Raw genomic sequence first — 16,342 nt, 5'->3', positions numbered from 1 at the left:
GAATTCACGCATTTAAGCATGATAACATTCGCGAATAGTACTGTTCTTTGCCCCTTGATTAACTCTAGGCGTAAAAAGAAGAATATCTCACATGGGGACTTTGTAACAAACAAGACATTCATTCACGCATGTCTCTACTCTTCTTGAGGATTCGTAAGGGTCAAGGTAATGCTCAAAAGAGCGACATTTTGAGAGCCCATAATAAAAAACTCAAGCTTCATGTAGGCTACGATTCGAGTTTCATCATCGTTGAATTGGCCGATCGTGATAAGCTCGTCATCAAGTAAACTCCCATCGTAGTGATGCATGTCCCCCCCGTCGAAGGGGTTTGTCTCCGTAAGATCGATTTTCCGGGATGAATCCCCAACAAAATCTGATTGTGCCAGAAATTGCTCCGAGGAGTGAGGTGATAAATGAGCATTTTCAACGCTCAAATGTGGCTCATCGAAGAACATTTCACCAAGGGCGATGGGACCGCTATAGTCAAGGCAAGCAGCGGTGTTAAGAGCATCTCTATACCTCTTGTTCTCTGCTCGAAGTTTTTCATTTTCCTCCTTTAGAAACGCGAGTTCATGACTTTTATGTTGATCCTTCAATTGGGTTTTCAATTGGGCCCGCTTGTTTTGAAACCAAAACTTGACCTTCAAGGGTTCCATTCCTAGCTTCCGGCTCAATTCATTTCTTTGTTTCTTGTCAAGGTAAGGGCACTCCTCGAAGGAAGCTTCGAGCTCTCTTATTTGCCTCCAAGCGTGGTGCCGTTTTCTTTTCAGGGGTTGACTACGGCTGCTGTTGTTGTTGTTGTTGCTGTAGAGATCTTGAACTTCATCGCCAAGGGGATTGGGTTTTACGGCTTCAGCATTGGATTCGGCCTCAAAATCTTTAATGCCTCTCAGCAGTTCACTCTCGGAGATGTCTAAGTCGGTCGCCTCCAATAAGTGCTGGTAGCCTCTAAACATGTTGGATTGAAATACCTCTTACTGCCTTTTGTTCACTCTACTCTCCGCTGTATGCTTACTCTCTCCAAATTCTTTTGAGTAAACATGTATGTTCCGGAGCCTCCCTTTTAACGTGGATGAAAACCACCAAGCCAGTGCTTCTCCCAAGATTTCGTGTTTCCCGCTCTGTCTTCTTCATTTCCTTCCGACATGGTGGGACCCTCAAATCTTTTTTGCAGTATGCTTGTCCCTCTTTTAATATGGCAAGACCTTTAAGTCATTTCGCAACTTTTTCGAATTCGTGAGCCTCGAGATGGTAGATCCGTGATTCACTGGACGAAACGTCTCGTAGTTTTACCCGGATAATTAACTCGGCCCCCACAATAATTATTGCTATGACTTTTTCTGTCCTTTAAATTAGGATTTAACGTCGAGACGATTATCGCTTTCATATCTTCATCTCCTATCTTCTAAGCACTCTTTCGCATCCACTCTTTTTCAAAGAACTTCAAAGAACAATGGCCTCCCCTCCCCGCACGCGTCTTCTCGGCTGAAGTTTTGGCCAAATGGGAGAAACTTTATAATCTCCTAGGCCAGGGCTACTCTTATATAGCCAACCATCCGGAGGTCGAAACCGAAATCCGTCTCATGTTTACGTATATGGACACCGTTTCTATTCAAGGTACCAAGTTAGAAGAGGAATATAGGATCTTCCCTACCCTCTTCACTAACTTCTTGGAGGCTTACAATCATGTTCATCAAGATGTTACTTTGGCCTATCTTGTGAGGGCACGCTATCAGGATCGATCGGACAACTTGATGTTGGCCAGCCTTGTAGCCGACAATTATAAGAAGGCCCTTGACTACGGTAATGATCAAGTCTCACCGCTGATTCGTGAGAGGGGGAACTTGGTGGAACGTTTAGCCATGTCCCGCACCATCTTTGAGCGCGATCCGCTCAATATTGTTTTGAAATTCCAATGCACATGGCTGGAAGAAAGGCTGGACGATCTGACCCTGGATATAGCCCGCTGGAGAATGCTGATCCATGACTTGAAATTTGCTGTCGAGTATCACGAGGACAAGGTAGCCAAGCTTAAAGAGAAATGTGACCTCCTCCTCTTTAAGTCGGGCGGATCTCGATTCTCGGAGCGATCACTGTAGAGCGGAGTATCAACCGTATGGAGAGTCGCTTGAACTCCTTTGTGATGCTCATTAGGGCTCGGTTTGGCTTTACGTTCCCACCCCGATGATCTGTTTGTAAGGTTTCCCGCTGAATGAAATAAATGCAAGTTTTTGCTCATTTGCGTTTTGCTTTCGCATTCTTCCTTCTTCCATATGTTGACAGATTTTATCTTGGTCGTCATATTTTTTTGCAAGATAACCCCTTTACTTTGTGGATATGTAAACTCACGCTCCCGATGGTCAATTCAATTGGGCCAGAGAAACCCCCATTTGAAACAATCTCTCAGCAAACGATTGCCCGAATGTGAACAACTCGTGAATCTATCTTAATATTATAACTCGATTATGAAAACATGAGAGTAAATCAAGTATAATATTTTTTTACAGCATCAGAACCGATTGGGTTGGTAAGGACACGACCATCCATCTCGGCCATAATCAAAGCACCACCAGGGAGCACCTTCTTTACTATATATGGACCACCATAGTTTGGAGCGAATTTCCCTTCTAGGAGTGGGACTATTGGCAATAATTTTCTCAAGACCAGGTCATTGATCTGAAAATATCGAGGCCGAACTTTTTTGTTGAATGAATTAGCAACCCTCTGCTGATAACACCGGCCATGACATATAACCTTAAGTCTCTTTTCATCGATCGATTCAATTGGCTCGCCCTCCGTTGGATCCATTCAGGCCTCCGTCAAGATAGCTTGAGACAAGATATACGTAAGGAAGGAATTTCCACTTCAACCTGGTAGAACAACCTCTATTCCATATACAAGAGAATACGGGGTTGCCCCCGTAGATGTCCGGATCGAGGTCCGATACGCCATAAGTGCAAATGGCAACCTCTTATGCCAATCGCGATAATTTTCAGCCGTCTTTGCTAAGATTTTCTTAATGTTCTTATTGGCGGCTTCTACTGCTCCATTCATCTGAGGACGATATGGGGAAGAGTTCGGATGCTTGATCTTGAATTCCTTGAACAATTCGTCCATTAGTTTGTTGTTCAAGTTTGAGCCATTGTCGCTGATTATGGCTTCAGGTGAACCATATCGAGCGATGATATCTCGACGGATAAATTTCATGATATTTCGTGCTGTGACCGCTAAATAAGATGCGGCTTCGATCCATTTAGAGAAATAGTCAATTGCTACCATGATGAATCGATGCCCATTGGATGCTTTAGGATTGATAGGGCCGATAACATCAATGCCCCACATAGAAAATGGCCATGGTTCGGATAACCGATGCAACTCGTTCGGAGGGACATTAATCTTGTTATCATGAATCTAACATTTGTGACAACTCCGGACATGCTGAACCGGGTTGGAAGTCCCATCATACTTCTCGGCATCTTGAACTTCTCTGGCACCGTGACCTTTGAAAAGATAGATAGGTCAATCCGGGGTATGTTGTGAGTCCCCTCAACCTCTCGGATCCTCTCTTCCATTTAGGCCAACAGGTTGGCCGCATCACCATTCAACCCGGGGGTCACAGGGCTGGCTTGAGGGATTGGGACTACGGGTGGCGTGCTCGAGTTTATGCCTGTGATGATCACATCTTCTAGCGGCATTATCCGATAGGGAGCAGCTTCCAGGGCTTTACCGGAGTTATCCACAGGAGGAATTTGAGCATGAATGATTAGCGGCGGGTTGGAGGTGGATGATTGCAGTTTGGTGGTGAAGGCGGCCATCATTTCCTCCATCTTTCGGGACATCATCCCTTTAAAGCGTTCGGTCAATGAGTTAAGTTTCTCGTCTAGGGCAGCACTGACGGTGGCGTTGATGTCGGCCATCTTCCTCGCGACTGATCGAGTAATATGTGGAGGATCCGTGATAAATTACCTGTACGTAGTAACAAACGCAAAATGAGTACAGAGAGCAAGAATATCGAGCCGGTCCATGGCATCCCTCTAGACTCAAACGAACAAAGTGATTATAACCAAAGGATTGAAAAATGTAATTTTCAGTTTGTCCACTTTTACGAAAAAATCCGTATCAATTTGCACGTTGATCAAAACATGTCCAAATTTTACGAGCTCATAGTTGAGAAGATGATGAACAACTTTTATGTTGGCCAATCGGACTAGAAATGCACGGATCAAAGCAGTTTAATGTGTCTTTCCAAAAAATCACGTTCAGAAAACTGTTATAACCGCATGTTGTTGAAAAAACGAAGGGCCATCTTAAATTATGAATTTAATTCTGAAATTTTGTAAGACATTAGTTGAAACATAGGTCTACAACTTTCGTGTTTGGCACTTACTCAAAACTCGATCATAGAATTTAGTAAAAATCGTACAACAGGAACAAGCCAAATCAGAATTGAGGACAACTGATGAAATTGTAAAAACTACATAAGCAAAGTGTGAAATTGGAAATAAGACGATGAGATTCCTAAACAATCAACCTATGAAAGTAAATACATGACTCAATTTAAGCAAACCAAGGAATCAAACGGTTTTTCTTTTTTTAGAGGCCACGTGATCTATAGACGAATGGGCCTTCAAGGCGCGCCGCAATCGTGCATTCTCCTTTGCCAAAGCATCTGCCTTTTCTTGGGCCTTCATCGCCTTCTCTTCGCTGGCTTTGAGTTGAGCTTGACGGGTATGCTGCATTGTCACGATCGGGATCTTCGGGAGTATCTCAGCAAGGATGTCATGAAACTGAATATACCGAGTTGTGGCAAAGTGACTCCTCATTTTTCCGGTGAGCTCCTCTATGGGCCAAATCAACTTCGATTAGAACACTCCTCGCCAAGCCTCGTAATGACGTCTCGCTCTCCGCTCTGTAGTTCTCGTCCTTCTCAAATTGAACTTGGAATTCGTTGGGCCCAAGTGAAGGCGGGATATCCTGCGTAACCCGAAATTGTCGTGTAACCCGAAGAGGCTGATAGCTGGTTGCTCCATAAATGCCCATCAAAGGCACGGGTTTCGGGTCGCCATGGCACAATCGAGCTTCTACCACTCGAACCATACAACTTGCCAAAGGAAAATCTTAGGATTTGGATTCTCGAATAAATGGACCCACTGCGTATAGTGCAAGTTTTTAGTTCGATCCTGTATTTGTTTAAATCTTAAAATAGGGTTGTTAGTCATACCCATTTCAAATACAAATCATGTTTTCCCGAATTGAGAAAGGTGTGAGAAAAACCAGATTTGTAAAAGCTCAATTGGGACTCGAAAAGTCTTATCTTTTTCTTTCTTGTTTTCTTTTTGGAATGAGCGAAACATGTTAGTGAAATGAAAGTTTCAGCAAGGATGGTGTTTACAAAATTGACCCCACCACAAACTTGTTTTACCGTCCATGCTATCACGGGATCTATAGCGTTCGACGGAATGGAAAAATGATAAGTCCGAAAAGGTTAAGATAAAAATCTTAGATCTCATGAGGTCGGAGTTATTTTCAAAACATTCAATGAGGAAAGATAATGGGCATGCCCGGCAGCTTACCCTTGAGCACTTTTTCAATTTCTTTTTTAGTCGAACCCAAAAATTCAGCAAGCACTACCACCGGATCTACCCGAATAGGTGGTTCAACCATATCCAACTCAATTGATTTTCCAATGGCAATACTGTATTCTTCCAGAGTGGGTGTGAGCTCAAACTTACCTCCGAACACAAACGTGGTCGTCTCGGGCACCAAAAATGAGCAAGTGCTTGCATGATCCCGCTTTGAACATCAATCTCAAGAATTGGCAACATGAACCCGATACGCTTGAGCACGCACCGCTGGCCATCCGGCTTCAACTTACCCCATAGCTTCTTGAGCTCTAGCTTTGGAGTAGGCACGAAACGGATATCGTTGCGACCCATTCGTATATAGATTACGTGCCAATTAAATCAACCTAAACCATGGACCAGCCCAAAATAAAAATGAGATAACAGGGCATAAGAGACAAGAAATTACCGCTCGTAGGAAGAAAATGTCAATCACAAAGACATGCACATGAAGTGTGGATTCAGATTTTAGTTCTTTTAGCAAAATGAAATGAAAGACAGAACGACATGTCGCAGCCTCGCAGACGTTCATCATGACTAGTTGCTGCCTTGCATACATAGTCACGACTAGTCGGGTCCAATCATCTCGGTTTGGGTCGGTCGACAAGAGCAACTCTCATGCATTATAGCCTTACGTGCATGAGAATAACTCTTGAGCCATTTTTTGAAGAATTCGGGATCCAAGCGGGATAACCTTTAGCGAAGCCTTACCGCCAAGGTTAAAGAACCACATAAATACCATCCTGAAACTATCGGGTGACCCGAGTTCGGTCACAAGTCAAGGTGGTGTAGTGCAATTATATAGAGGCATGCACGACATTTTAAAAGCAATCAGCACTCCGATAGTTCAAAAATTAAAATTCTCATCACCAAGCTTGCAAAACAGAGGTTAGCCACAGACTCCTCCCCTTATAACTCCATTTCCCGCAAAACCATTTAACACCTAAGGATTAAAATTCAAAAAAGATTGCCGGATCAAGTGATTTTATTTTTCATGAAATTATTCTCGCCTAAGTCCTCTTTAGTCCCCAAATGAGTCGCCAAGTTGTCGCGACCTTCAAAAAATAGACGAGTTAATTTTCGGGCTAATGGATTATCGAGTTAATTAATTAACTAACCTAACTCGGACTCTCCCAAGTCCATACCAAATCGCAACTTAAGGTTCAAATAATTAACATGCAACGTGTTTTGAATTTGGAGTCGCCACTAATCATTTTCGGTAGGTTGATTAGAAACCTAAATAAAATAGCGGGAGAAAACTATCTTATTTCCGCGAACCGTAGATTTTGAATTCGGGGATTTGGTTACGCTAGATTACTCTAACGCCCTTTCGGTACCATTTTCATGAAAAATATTTGATTTGGCAATTTTGATGGATTTTACTTGAAATTCAAAGATGCAATTTTTTTGGTTTTTTTCTTCTTTTTATGGGGATGTAAAACATTGAACTTTGTACGATATACACCATGGGTGATTTAGAAAGAAAGAAAACGCAGCCAGTCACGAGTATTTATAAAAATAAATTAATGCAATAATGCTAAAATTTGGAACACGTGGCATGTCTAAAATAAACAAACAAATGTTCAAACCAAACGATTACATTTTTTGTAGATCGAGATGGAAATGATTACCTTCTATTACACAAAATCTTACTCACATACACGTTATAGTTCCTTTCAAGATCTCGGAGCCGGAAGAACGCGGCTGTCGTCGAAAATGGCAAGCAATGGCGTTGTTGGGTGGCGAGAGGCGAAATATGTGTCGGGACTCGTCGAAGATGATGCTCAACTAAAACTCTTTTCTTCACTCTCGAATTTTCTTTTCTAATTTTTCTCAAGAACTCTCTTTTTCCTCTCTAAAAATTCCTTTCAAAAACTCTCTCAAAACTCTCAATTCTCTTCCACTCCCCCCTCCTAAGAGCTCTCTACATTCTCTATCACCAAAATTCTCTTTTTCAATTCTCAAGAACTCTCCCTCTTGTATAGCCAAATTTCTCCATCCTTCATTCTTCATCTTCATTTCTTCACCTTCCATCTTCATCTTCTCTTCTTCATCTTCATTTCTTCACCTTCCATTTTCATCTTCCCTTCTTCATCTTCATTTCTTCACCTTCCATTTTCATCTTCCCTTCATTATCTTCCCTTCTTCATCTTCTTTTCATTATCTTCCCTTCATCATCTTCCCTTCTTCATCTTCTTTTCATTATCTTCCCTTCATCATCTTCCCTTCTTCATCTTCTTTTGGTATTTGCAATACAAACCCCGAAGTTCCAAGTATTTGCAATATAGTCCTTGAAATTTTAAGTATTTGCAATACAGTCCCGAAGTTTCAAATCTTCTCGGTGTATTTTTCCATCCCGTGCCTAGTCTAGACGCATGCTAAATTAAGTGTTCCGTTTGCCCAATTATATGCCAATGCAATGTACGCTAAAAATAAAGATGTGAGATGATTTTTTATTTAGAACTAAAATTAGTTCTAATTTTTATGCAAAAAAATAGATTAGTCAAAATTTAGGCGTCAACACGTCCGCGTTGTTATGTCCTCTCATTCCTGGCATATTGCTCTCTTGAACTAATACCTAAGTCCCACTGGGCATACCAAAAAAGACTCTTGTGCGTAAAAAATCCTTCGACTAGGCTCAAACAGATTCACGGGCCTTGGCCCAAATGAGGTAGAGGCCCAAAGGGATTATCTATGCGGGAATCTTTTATCGAACTTAATCCGTTCGTTTTCTAATAAGGGATTCTGGGTCGGCTTTGGACAGAGAGTGTCAAATGCGAAGAATAACCGTGTTGATGCGAGAGATGTGATACAGACTCTTATCGATTTGATGACCCACTCATTCGACAATGAAACGAACTTCGACGCACTAGGACTTGGAATTTGGCTCCGGAATTTAATCGACGAGACCAAACCAAAATTGTAGGACACAATGCCGGAATCTAATCAACGACACTGGATGGTGGATGTAGGACACAATACCGAAATTTAATCAACGGTATTAGACAGGATGAGCGATGGGAACAACACTAGAATTGAATCGACGGCATCGAACCTAATGAGCAGACGTCGGAATCTAATTGACGACACCTAACTCTGAATATGAACCTCACCGGAATTGAATCGACGATGAGAATCTGGAAGCTATAACTAAACTAGGGGCTAAAGTTTAAATATAGAGACGAGGGCTTGTGTGTGTATGTGTGTGTGTGTGTTTTTTTTTTTTTTTTTTTTTGGGTCCTTTTTTGCATGTTGTGGCCATAAGTATTTATAGATCAAGTCCGGTAACTGTTGAGCGGTTATTTCTTTGGCCCCACGTTTCGCTCTCTTTCGATATGCCATGTGGGTGACTCCTTAGTGGTTCCTTGGTTTTCGCGCTCTTTCTTTTCACCTCGTGGGGATTTCCGCCAATATTTCATTAACCGCTCCGATCGTAGCTCTTTTCGCGCACTTCTTCTTTCGTCTTTCAAGGAAGATGCCACCAAAATTTTCTTTGACACGTGGCATTTCCGCGGTTCTTCCGAGTCTGTCTCCAGTGCTCTCACCCATATGCAATCAAAGCTCTTGCTTGTCACGTGGCCATCCCCTAAGGGGTAACCTTAGGTGTTAACAATTTTCATGACAAGTTTTAGGACTTTCAGTGTATTATATCAAAAAAGAACAAAAATACTTGGCCGGTTCAATCGGTTGGATTCTACACAAGGAATTGGGGAATCGAACTGGTCTCGTGGAAATCATCCAGAATTGATCTATCCCATCCGAATCCCGATTTGCCCTGAATAGTAGTACATAGCTGCATGATGCAACCATCATGACTCCACAGATAATAGCATTCCCTCCATACTCTTGCTTATGCAAAGGCGTGCGTAATTCGTATGCCTAGGGAGGATTACAAGCATGTTATTATTTTAAATCTTGGCCGATAAATTTCAAAATCACCAGGTATGTTACTCGGTCTATAAACTGAAATCTGCATCAATATTTGCAGTCTCTTTCTTTCTTTTTTTGCATAATAGACTAAGATGTAACTTAATGAACCTACAGTAAAAGTCGAACAACTTAAAATCCGCTCCTTAAAACCACAAGTTTTCGGTTCAATCTTGAAACTGAAACCGTCCTTGAACTGGTATTCGAGGTTTTAGATAAAGGTCCAAAGTTCTCATAGTTTTGAAATTCGCCTTGCGATGAACTCATTCACTACGACGATAATTACTCCTAATGTTAAGCAAGCATTATTGTGAACTGATTTGATTAAAGGGGATAAAAGCGATCCATGCAAAGAGGAGAGAGTCGCCGTCTGTCTCCACGTCGACGCTGCTCCCGTGATATGACTTGGATGCAATGAGAAGGGATTTGTCGCGGACCTTCGATTTGCCACCATGACACTGCGAAATGAGGAGTGGCTTGCACGGCCTTGCAATCGACGAAGAAGAGATCTCGGACCTTCGATTTGGAGCTTGCACAAATTAGACTCTGATTTAGGGCTTTGAACTTGACATTTGGATGTTAAAAAAACAAAAACAAACCGCGGGCAACACCGCACGAAGAGAGACCAAGAAAGAACAAAGATTTGGGGCAAGAGTTGAACCACATCATTTTGGACACGCATAATATATGTTTTAAATTATTTGCCACACAGGAGAGAAATGATTAAACTAAGTTACATCAGCATTTTTCCTTTGCCTAATCAGACGGAGCAAACGGAGGGACTTGATTATACCGACTTGGCAAGTTTTACAACTTGATCGTGCTTTTAACAAGTTTTAGGACTCAATCGTGTTTCAGAACGTTTGATGCATTTATCCTTTTTTCAACGAAGAAGTTGATGTTGCTATCGTTGGTAGCAATTGAAAGTGAGGGTGTAATCTATTGCGACACCCATGGACGCAGTCTCGTGATCATATTTTAATAAAGTTAGTTTAAGGTCTCTCATTTAAAAAAGAACAAACGTTGACGAGGAAAAGAGTAGTAGCACGTGCGTGCAATGATGTTCGCATCATTATTGGCATATTGTATCATCGTTAATATAATAAAAGATCACGGCGTGCCTTGCTCCCGAGCTCCACGGGAGAGGGACGCAACCCCATTCCCATCCGGCCCCCTTCGAGAAGGCTCTGCATGCGCAGCATAGCCAAATTCAACGATGTCCAACGTTAGAAAATAACGAGGTCGACAAGGAACATAAGCCCGGTTTTGTCTGCCCGAATCGAAAGAGGATTTTTCTGATTACGCCAGCAGTAAAACGAGCCCACGTAAACCTGTTATAACCTTTTGATCCTTTTAGTAGTCAGGATAAAATTCAAAATAAGATAAAATTTATTTTGTTCTATTTTTGGTTCGGAAGAGATGGGATAAAGGTGAATATGATTTTTGATTTCCATGACATAAATTTTTTTTTTTTTTCATTGAATAACAAACTTTGTAAATTAATAAGACTGAAAATCAAAATGACAAAAAAATAAAAATAGTTTCTTCTTTATTTATTCTTATTTTTATAATTTATTCTATTTTGTAATATAAATTCATTATATTTATTTACTATTTTTATTTATTACTACTTAATAAACAATTATTAGGGAATGATGGAAGGGGAAAATAAATAAATAAAAAAGAAAAGAATTATAAAAGAGGGAAAATTGTAAAAATAAGCAAATAAAAATGAAATAGGCAAGGGCGTCGTAGGAGATTTCTACCATCTTCTTTTGTGCAATTTTTATGTTCATTTACATTATTGATATGCCGTTCCTACCAAACAATGTGCATGATAGGATGTTCAAATATCCGACTTTATTCTACAATTCACCAACCAATGAATAAGATATAGCAAAATTCTTGATTTTTATATCTTATCATGTCCAAGTCCTGTCATGACTAAAAATTGAAACGTCCAAACGCAGCCTTTGTGATCGCTTTGCGTTCTGTGAACCTTTCACTGGTGCTCCTCATGTTCATATTGGTGGACAAGATTGGCTTCTTGCCAACCGCTATGTTTCTCTTTTTTTATCATGGCATATTGTCAATGATGTTTGTTCGAAGTTGAAGAAATAAAACGTGTTGACATTCCCCCGTTTGTTATTCTGGAGTTTTGCACGATAGTTGGTTTACTGACAGCATTAGATTAACCCGATGGGAAGGCTTTCTTCCTTTTTTCCAAATGATCAAGCATTTATGGTTATAACGTGGGAGGAAAGGAAGCTCCTTTGGTTAAATATGCATTCACATGTGACATGGAGTATTTGATATAACAGGTGCATTTACAAGGGTTCTAGTAACAAGCAATCTTCAGTTCATGGGATAGTGACATAAGTGGTCCTTGGATTATAGTTGAATGTGCAATGAAGTTCCTAAATTTTAAATTAATTCAATATGGACTTCCGGATCGACTGAATTGGCACAGAAGTTGTGACCCGGGAAAACCAGGGAAAACACGACTTATTTGAACAACCCGATGAACTACCAATTGTAGAAGTAGGATCTTTGGCAAGCAATAAGCACTTAAATAATACAATTTGAGTGTACCATCTTTTTTCTCATTTCGAGGAATAGGTGCGGGAGGAAAAGGAAACAACGGAGGGATCCAAATCGGACCTAAATGGAAATGACATGAAAAGTCTTTTTCAAAGCCTGAACTTTTTGAATATCTTCAATATGGTCCCTGGACCATATTATCCAAAAAATTGTTATTGTGTGACCTAATTCGAGATATTATCGAGACCAAGAAAAGATATGAAATCTCACGTTTGGGAGGCATAAATGAGAATCTGACATCCTTTTTTTTTATGCAATTAGAATCGACATGCACCAATTGACGACTAGCTAGATCCTGGTTAATCGAGAAGCCATACCGTCCTATGTTACACGCGTGTCACGAGCTAAAAGATTCTTTGGTTGCGAAACAACCCGTGGGGCGCCTAGCAAGTCGTGCAGGCTAGGCCAGCCCTGTTTCTTTAGTTTGTCCCCATAAAATACTTAAGCGAATATCTTTACCGTATCGAAATATACCACACCTAGCTTAGCTCAAGCATCCTTATATCGAGCGATAGCATAATACTTTAGGCACTAGAATAGGTTTCAGCCTTCAATGATCTCATCAGGAGAGCAAGATTAGCTCCCGACCAGTTTGTGCACAGGAGGCCAACCTTGTCTTTAGAGCTCCTAAGGGATATATTCTATCTAACCCTAGAACTCCTAGTACAAACAGTCATGACACCGCTTTCATAGACCCAATTGCCTCTTACTCTTTGCATCGCTCACTCTCTATGTTTGACACTAACAAACATTACTTCAAGGTTTACGATTATAGGAGGACCCGATGACACCGGCCATCCGATCTCTTGCATTGTACGAGGGACACGGAACAACTGGCCCGTGTCACACGCACTTTATGATAGTGATTGCTGACTAGAATACACAGGTCCATGCTCTCGTATGTGAGTATCAAAAGAACAAGCAAGCTCGGCGATTCAAACCCAAGAGCCGAAGCCTCCCGCAGTTCGGATCCGCTCCTCTTTTGCGGTCCGGCACTGTCGGAGGTCGACTATGCATCATAATCCAACTCCAGTTAGGACAAACCCTCGCGCACCATCTCATTTCCATTCTCGACGGTCCACGAACTTAAATGTCGCTGCCGTCCGTGGCACCGGGTTTACACGCAATCGCTGTCCGCGTCCATGTCCACGTCCACGTCCCACAACCCCCACATTTAAATCTCACAGAGCAAATACAAACCAACCCCCCAACAATGAATTCCCTCTCTGGGGCCACATCCGGAAATTCGAAATCAAATTCCGGAGTCTTTTAATAAGTTTGAAGAAGGCGGGCTTTTGACTTTGGGGGTTGGGGCCAGAGCACGAGGCCACGTTTTCTCGAGCTAAAGAACTTTTTGGACAGCGAATTTCTCTATTCATTTAATCTTAAAATTCTCTTAGGGGTGTTGGGGGTGGGGTGTAGATTGGATTTGGACGGCGAGGAGGCGGGTGGGAAACCTTAACTCATCCGACTCGCGATCGGGTTCAGTCCCTGAGTCAATTCCGTCGAGTTTTGCCCTTGGTTGTTAGAGAATAACGACGCTCGGTCGGTCTGCGGTCTGCAGGCAGTTGCCGTGTACATTTTGGCAAACGGTGGATCCCCATTCAGATCTCGCTCTCCCCCGCATTGATGACCCATTAATTGCCCCATTCCCAATTGATTGTCGTCACCCATTCTCACTTTTTGTGCCCTTTTTCGTTTGGGCTCATTTGCCGAGGCATCATCGTTCGCATTCAAGGTTTCACCTTTTTTTTTTTTTTTTTGCCCGTTTCCTTTTTCAATATGTCCTTCCAGGTTCTTTCCTCTTTGCCTAAGTCTCAAGGAACAAATGGCAATTAGTGATGCGATTAAACGTGGGTCCGATGATGTCCCGAACCGGTGCGGGGGCTCTCATATGTTGTTGTGGGAAGAAGCCTGATGAGTCCTTGAGCCCTCTAGAAGGAAAAAGCCGGGGAAGCTTGACCTTCAACCCTCTCTCCCCGTAAGAGCAGAATCGGAAGGGACGCTCCTCCCACTCTCCGTGTCTCGATTCTCTGCCTCCTCCATGGCTCTCTCCGCCGTCGACGACCCGACCGAGGTGGCGGTCGTTGAGCGGGACCCGCCTTTGCTAAGACGGGGTCCTTTCCTCAGTGGTTGTTGCCGCTCCCCCTCGCCTACCTCCTCCGCCGCCATTTTCTTCTTCCTCCTCTCTCTCCAGCCCGCCGCCATTTACGGCACCGACGCGCCCGGAACGCCGGCGAGGAAGGAAGCCCACTTCGACCCACGAGTTGCCGCCCCTCTCATCGCCGTATTCTCTCTCCTCGGTCTGGGCCTCGCGATGGGCGTGCTCACGCTCCTCCATCTCTGGCTCCGTCGCGGATCCAACGGAGCCGTCGTCGCCGGCGCTGAAGATCAAGAACGCGGCGACGTTGGGAACGGCGGAGGCCCGAACGGTGTCGTCGGGAAGAGCGGGGCCAACAAAAGCGAGGGTGGGGATGGGTGCTGTGCGAAGAAGTACAGGTGGGAGGAGGTGCAGGGGATGACGATGGAGTTCTCGCGGGCGATCGGATCCGGCGGGTTCAGCACCGTCTACTTGGCCACGTTGGACGGCTCCTCCGATTGTGGCCTCGCGGCGGTTAAGGTCCAGTGCGGCTTTGGCGAGCGGCTGAGCCTGGCGTTCAAGCAGGAGCTGGAGATTCTGCTCCGCCTCCGCCATGAGAACATCGTGAAGCTTCTCGGATACTGTGACGACAGAGGTGGGTGGGAAGCTTCTTTTCATTTCCAGCCATTGTTCGCCTCGGAGGGGTGAAAAATCCACTCTTTTACGAATCTGAATTTTCTTGAAACAAGAAACAAGCTCGAAATCAACTTTTCTTTTCAATTGAAAAATGGAATTTTTCCACAGAGCATGATCTATATGCTGTATTTTTAATTTATCTTCTCGGAATGCTCCTGTACCAAAAGATGCAGGAGCACTAGTGTTTGAATACGTCCCAAGTGGAAATCTCCAAGAGAAGCTTCATGGCAACCATCTACGGAGAGCCACCGTCCTCCCGTGGAGCCACCGGGTGTCGATCGCCTTCCAACTCGCGCAGGCGATCGAGTACCTGCACGAGAAATGCGCCCTCCAAATCGTTCACGGCGACGTCAAGTCGTCCAATGTGCTGCTCGACGAGGACCTCAATTGCAAGCTCTGCGACTTTGGGTCCGCGAAGATGGGTTTCTCGTCTCTGGTCCTTCCGCCTTCCTCCTCGTCCCCGCGGTGGAAGCAGATCATGATGGGATCCCCCGGGTACACGGACCCTCACTACCTCAGGACGGGGATCGCGTCGAAGAAGAACGACATCTATAGCTACGGGGTCGTAGTCCTCGAGCTCGTCACGGGGATGGAGGCCTTCTGCGAGGAGAGAGGGCTAATGCTGACGTCGATCGCGGCGAGTTTGCTTGGGGAGGAAGGCGAGATCGGCGCGGGGAGAGCGGCGGAGATGGTGGATCCGCGGTTGAGCGGGAAATTCGAGATAGAGGAGGTTAAGGCCATGGTCGACGTAGCAAGATTGTGCATGCAGCAGACGCACACGCTCCGGCCCTCAGCTACGCACGTCTTGGAGTTTTTCAGGGAGAGGATCCCGTCGGCGGCGTCCAAGCCGGGGCCGGAGAAGAAGTGTTTGAGAACTTGACGGTTTAGGACACACAAAAAAAAAAAAAAAAACCACAAGAGTAGGTAGGTGCTTGATAAGTTGTTTCTGGTGTAGAGATTGTATCATTTTGTCATGTAATTCCGTGTTTTTTCTTTGTCTTTTTTTTTTTTGTTGCTTTTGACTTGAAAGCCATTTTTTGTTTGTACATGTTAATGTTCACCTGTACATTATGCAACTGCATTGGTTACTGGAAAGGCTTCTAGAAGTAGCTCAGATGTCGTCTTGTGGCTTTCAGCTCAAGCTCCTCCTCCTCCTCTTCCTCTTCCTTGCTTTCTGCTTTGGGCTGTGTTCTCTTCTAAATTGCTCCAGATAACACGGATTCTTATTTTTCAATGATATTATATATGGTGTTTTCAAATAAAGACTTCAAGTATCATCGATTATAAAATAAACGCTTGAAATGTATTCATTTTTTCAAATGAATATTTAAAATGAACCTTATTTCAAATAATGATGTGAAAAGCTATGTCGGTTTTAAAAAGGGCTTGATATCACCAACTGGTTAAGGGCATTTTA

The 16,342-nt window shown here is 43.3% G+C and overlaps 1 protein-coding gene across 2 annotated transcripts; it reads left to right on the top strand.

The window, feature by feature from the left end:
* The first annotated feature begins 13,895 nt into the window (after positions 1–13,895).
* On the top strand, positions 13,896–15,817 carry LOC125316694 (probable receptor-like protein kinase At1g33260). Of its 2 annotated transcripts, XM_048285675.1 has the most exons (3): positions 13,896–14,226; positions 14,347–14,884; positions 15,093–15,817. In XM_048285675.1, exons 1-3 carry the CDS (start codon positions 14,194–14,196, stop codon positions 15,803–15,805), a joined length of 1,284 nt encoding a protein of 427 aa, XP_048141632.1. In that variant the 5' UTR covers positions 13,896–14,193; the 3' UTR covers positions 15,806–15,817. The 2 variants fall into 2 exon arrangements, with proteins under 2 accessions (XP_048141632.1, XP_048141631.1); XM_048285674.1 differs by having other exon boundaries at positions 13,896–14,884.
* The last annotated feature ends 525 nt before the right edge of the window (positions 15,818–16,342 follow it).

Source organism: Rhodamnia argentea, chromosome 9 (assembly GCF_020921035.1).
Source record: "Rhodamnia argentea isolate NSW1041297 chromosome 9, ASM2092103v1, whole genome shotgun sequence".
In the NCBI taxonomy this organism is placed as follows: domain Eukaryota; kingdom Viridiplantae; phylum Streptophyta; class Magnoliopsida; order Myrtales; family Myrtaceae; genus Rhodamnia; species Rhodamnia argentea.
This window is presented reverse-complemented; position numbering and strand designations above follow the sequence as displayed.

Bases quoted from the DNA above. Each gene is read 5' to 3' on its own strand.
- LOC125316694 (XM_048285674.1), top strand. From the start codon at position 14,194: ATGGCTCTCTCCGCCGTCGACGACCCGACCGAGGTGGCGGTCGTTGAG. The intron at 14,885-15,092 runs GTGGGTGGGAAG...CTGTACCAAAAG, and splicing joins CGGATACTGTGACGACAGAG to ATGCAGGAGCACTAGTGTTT.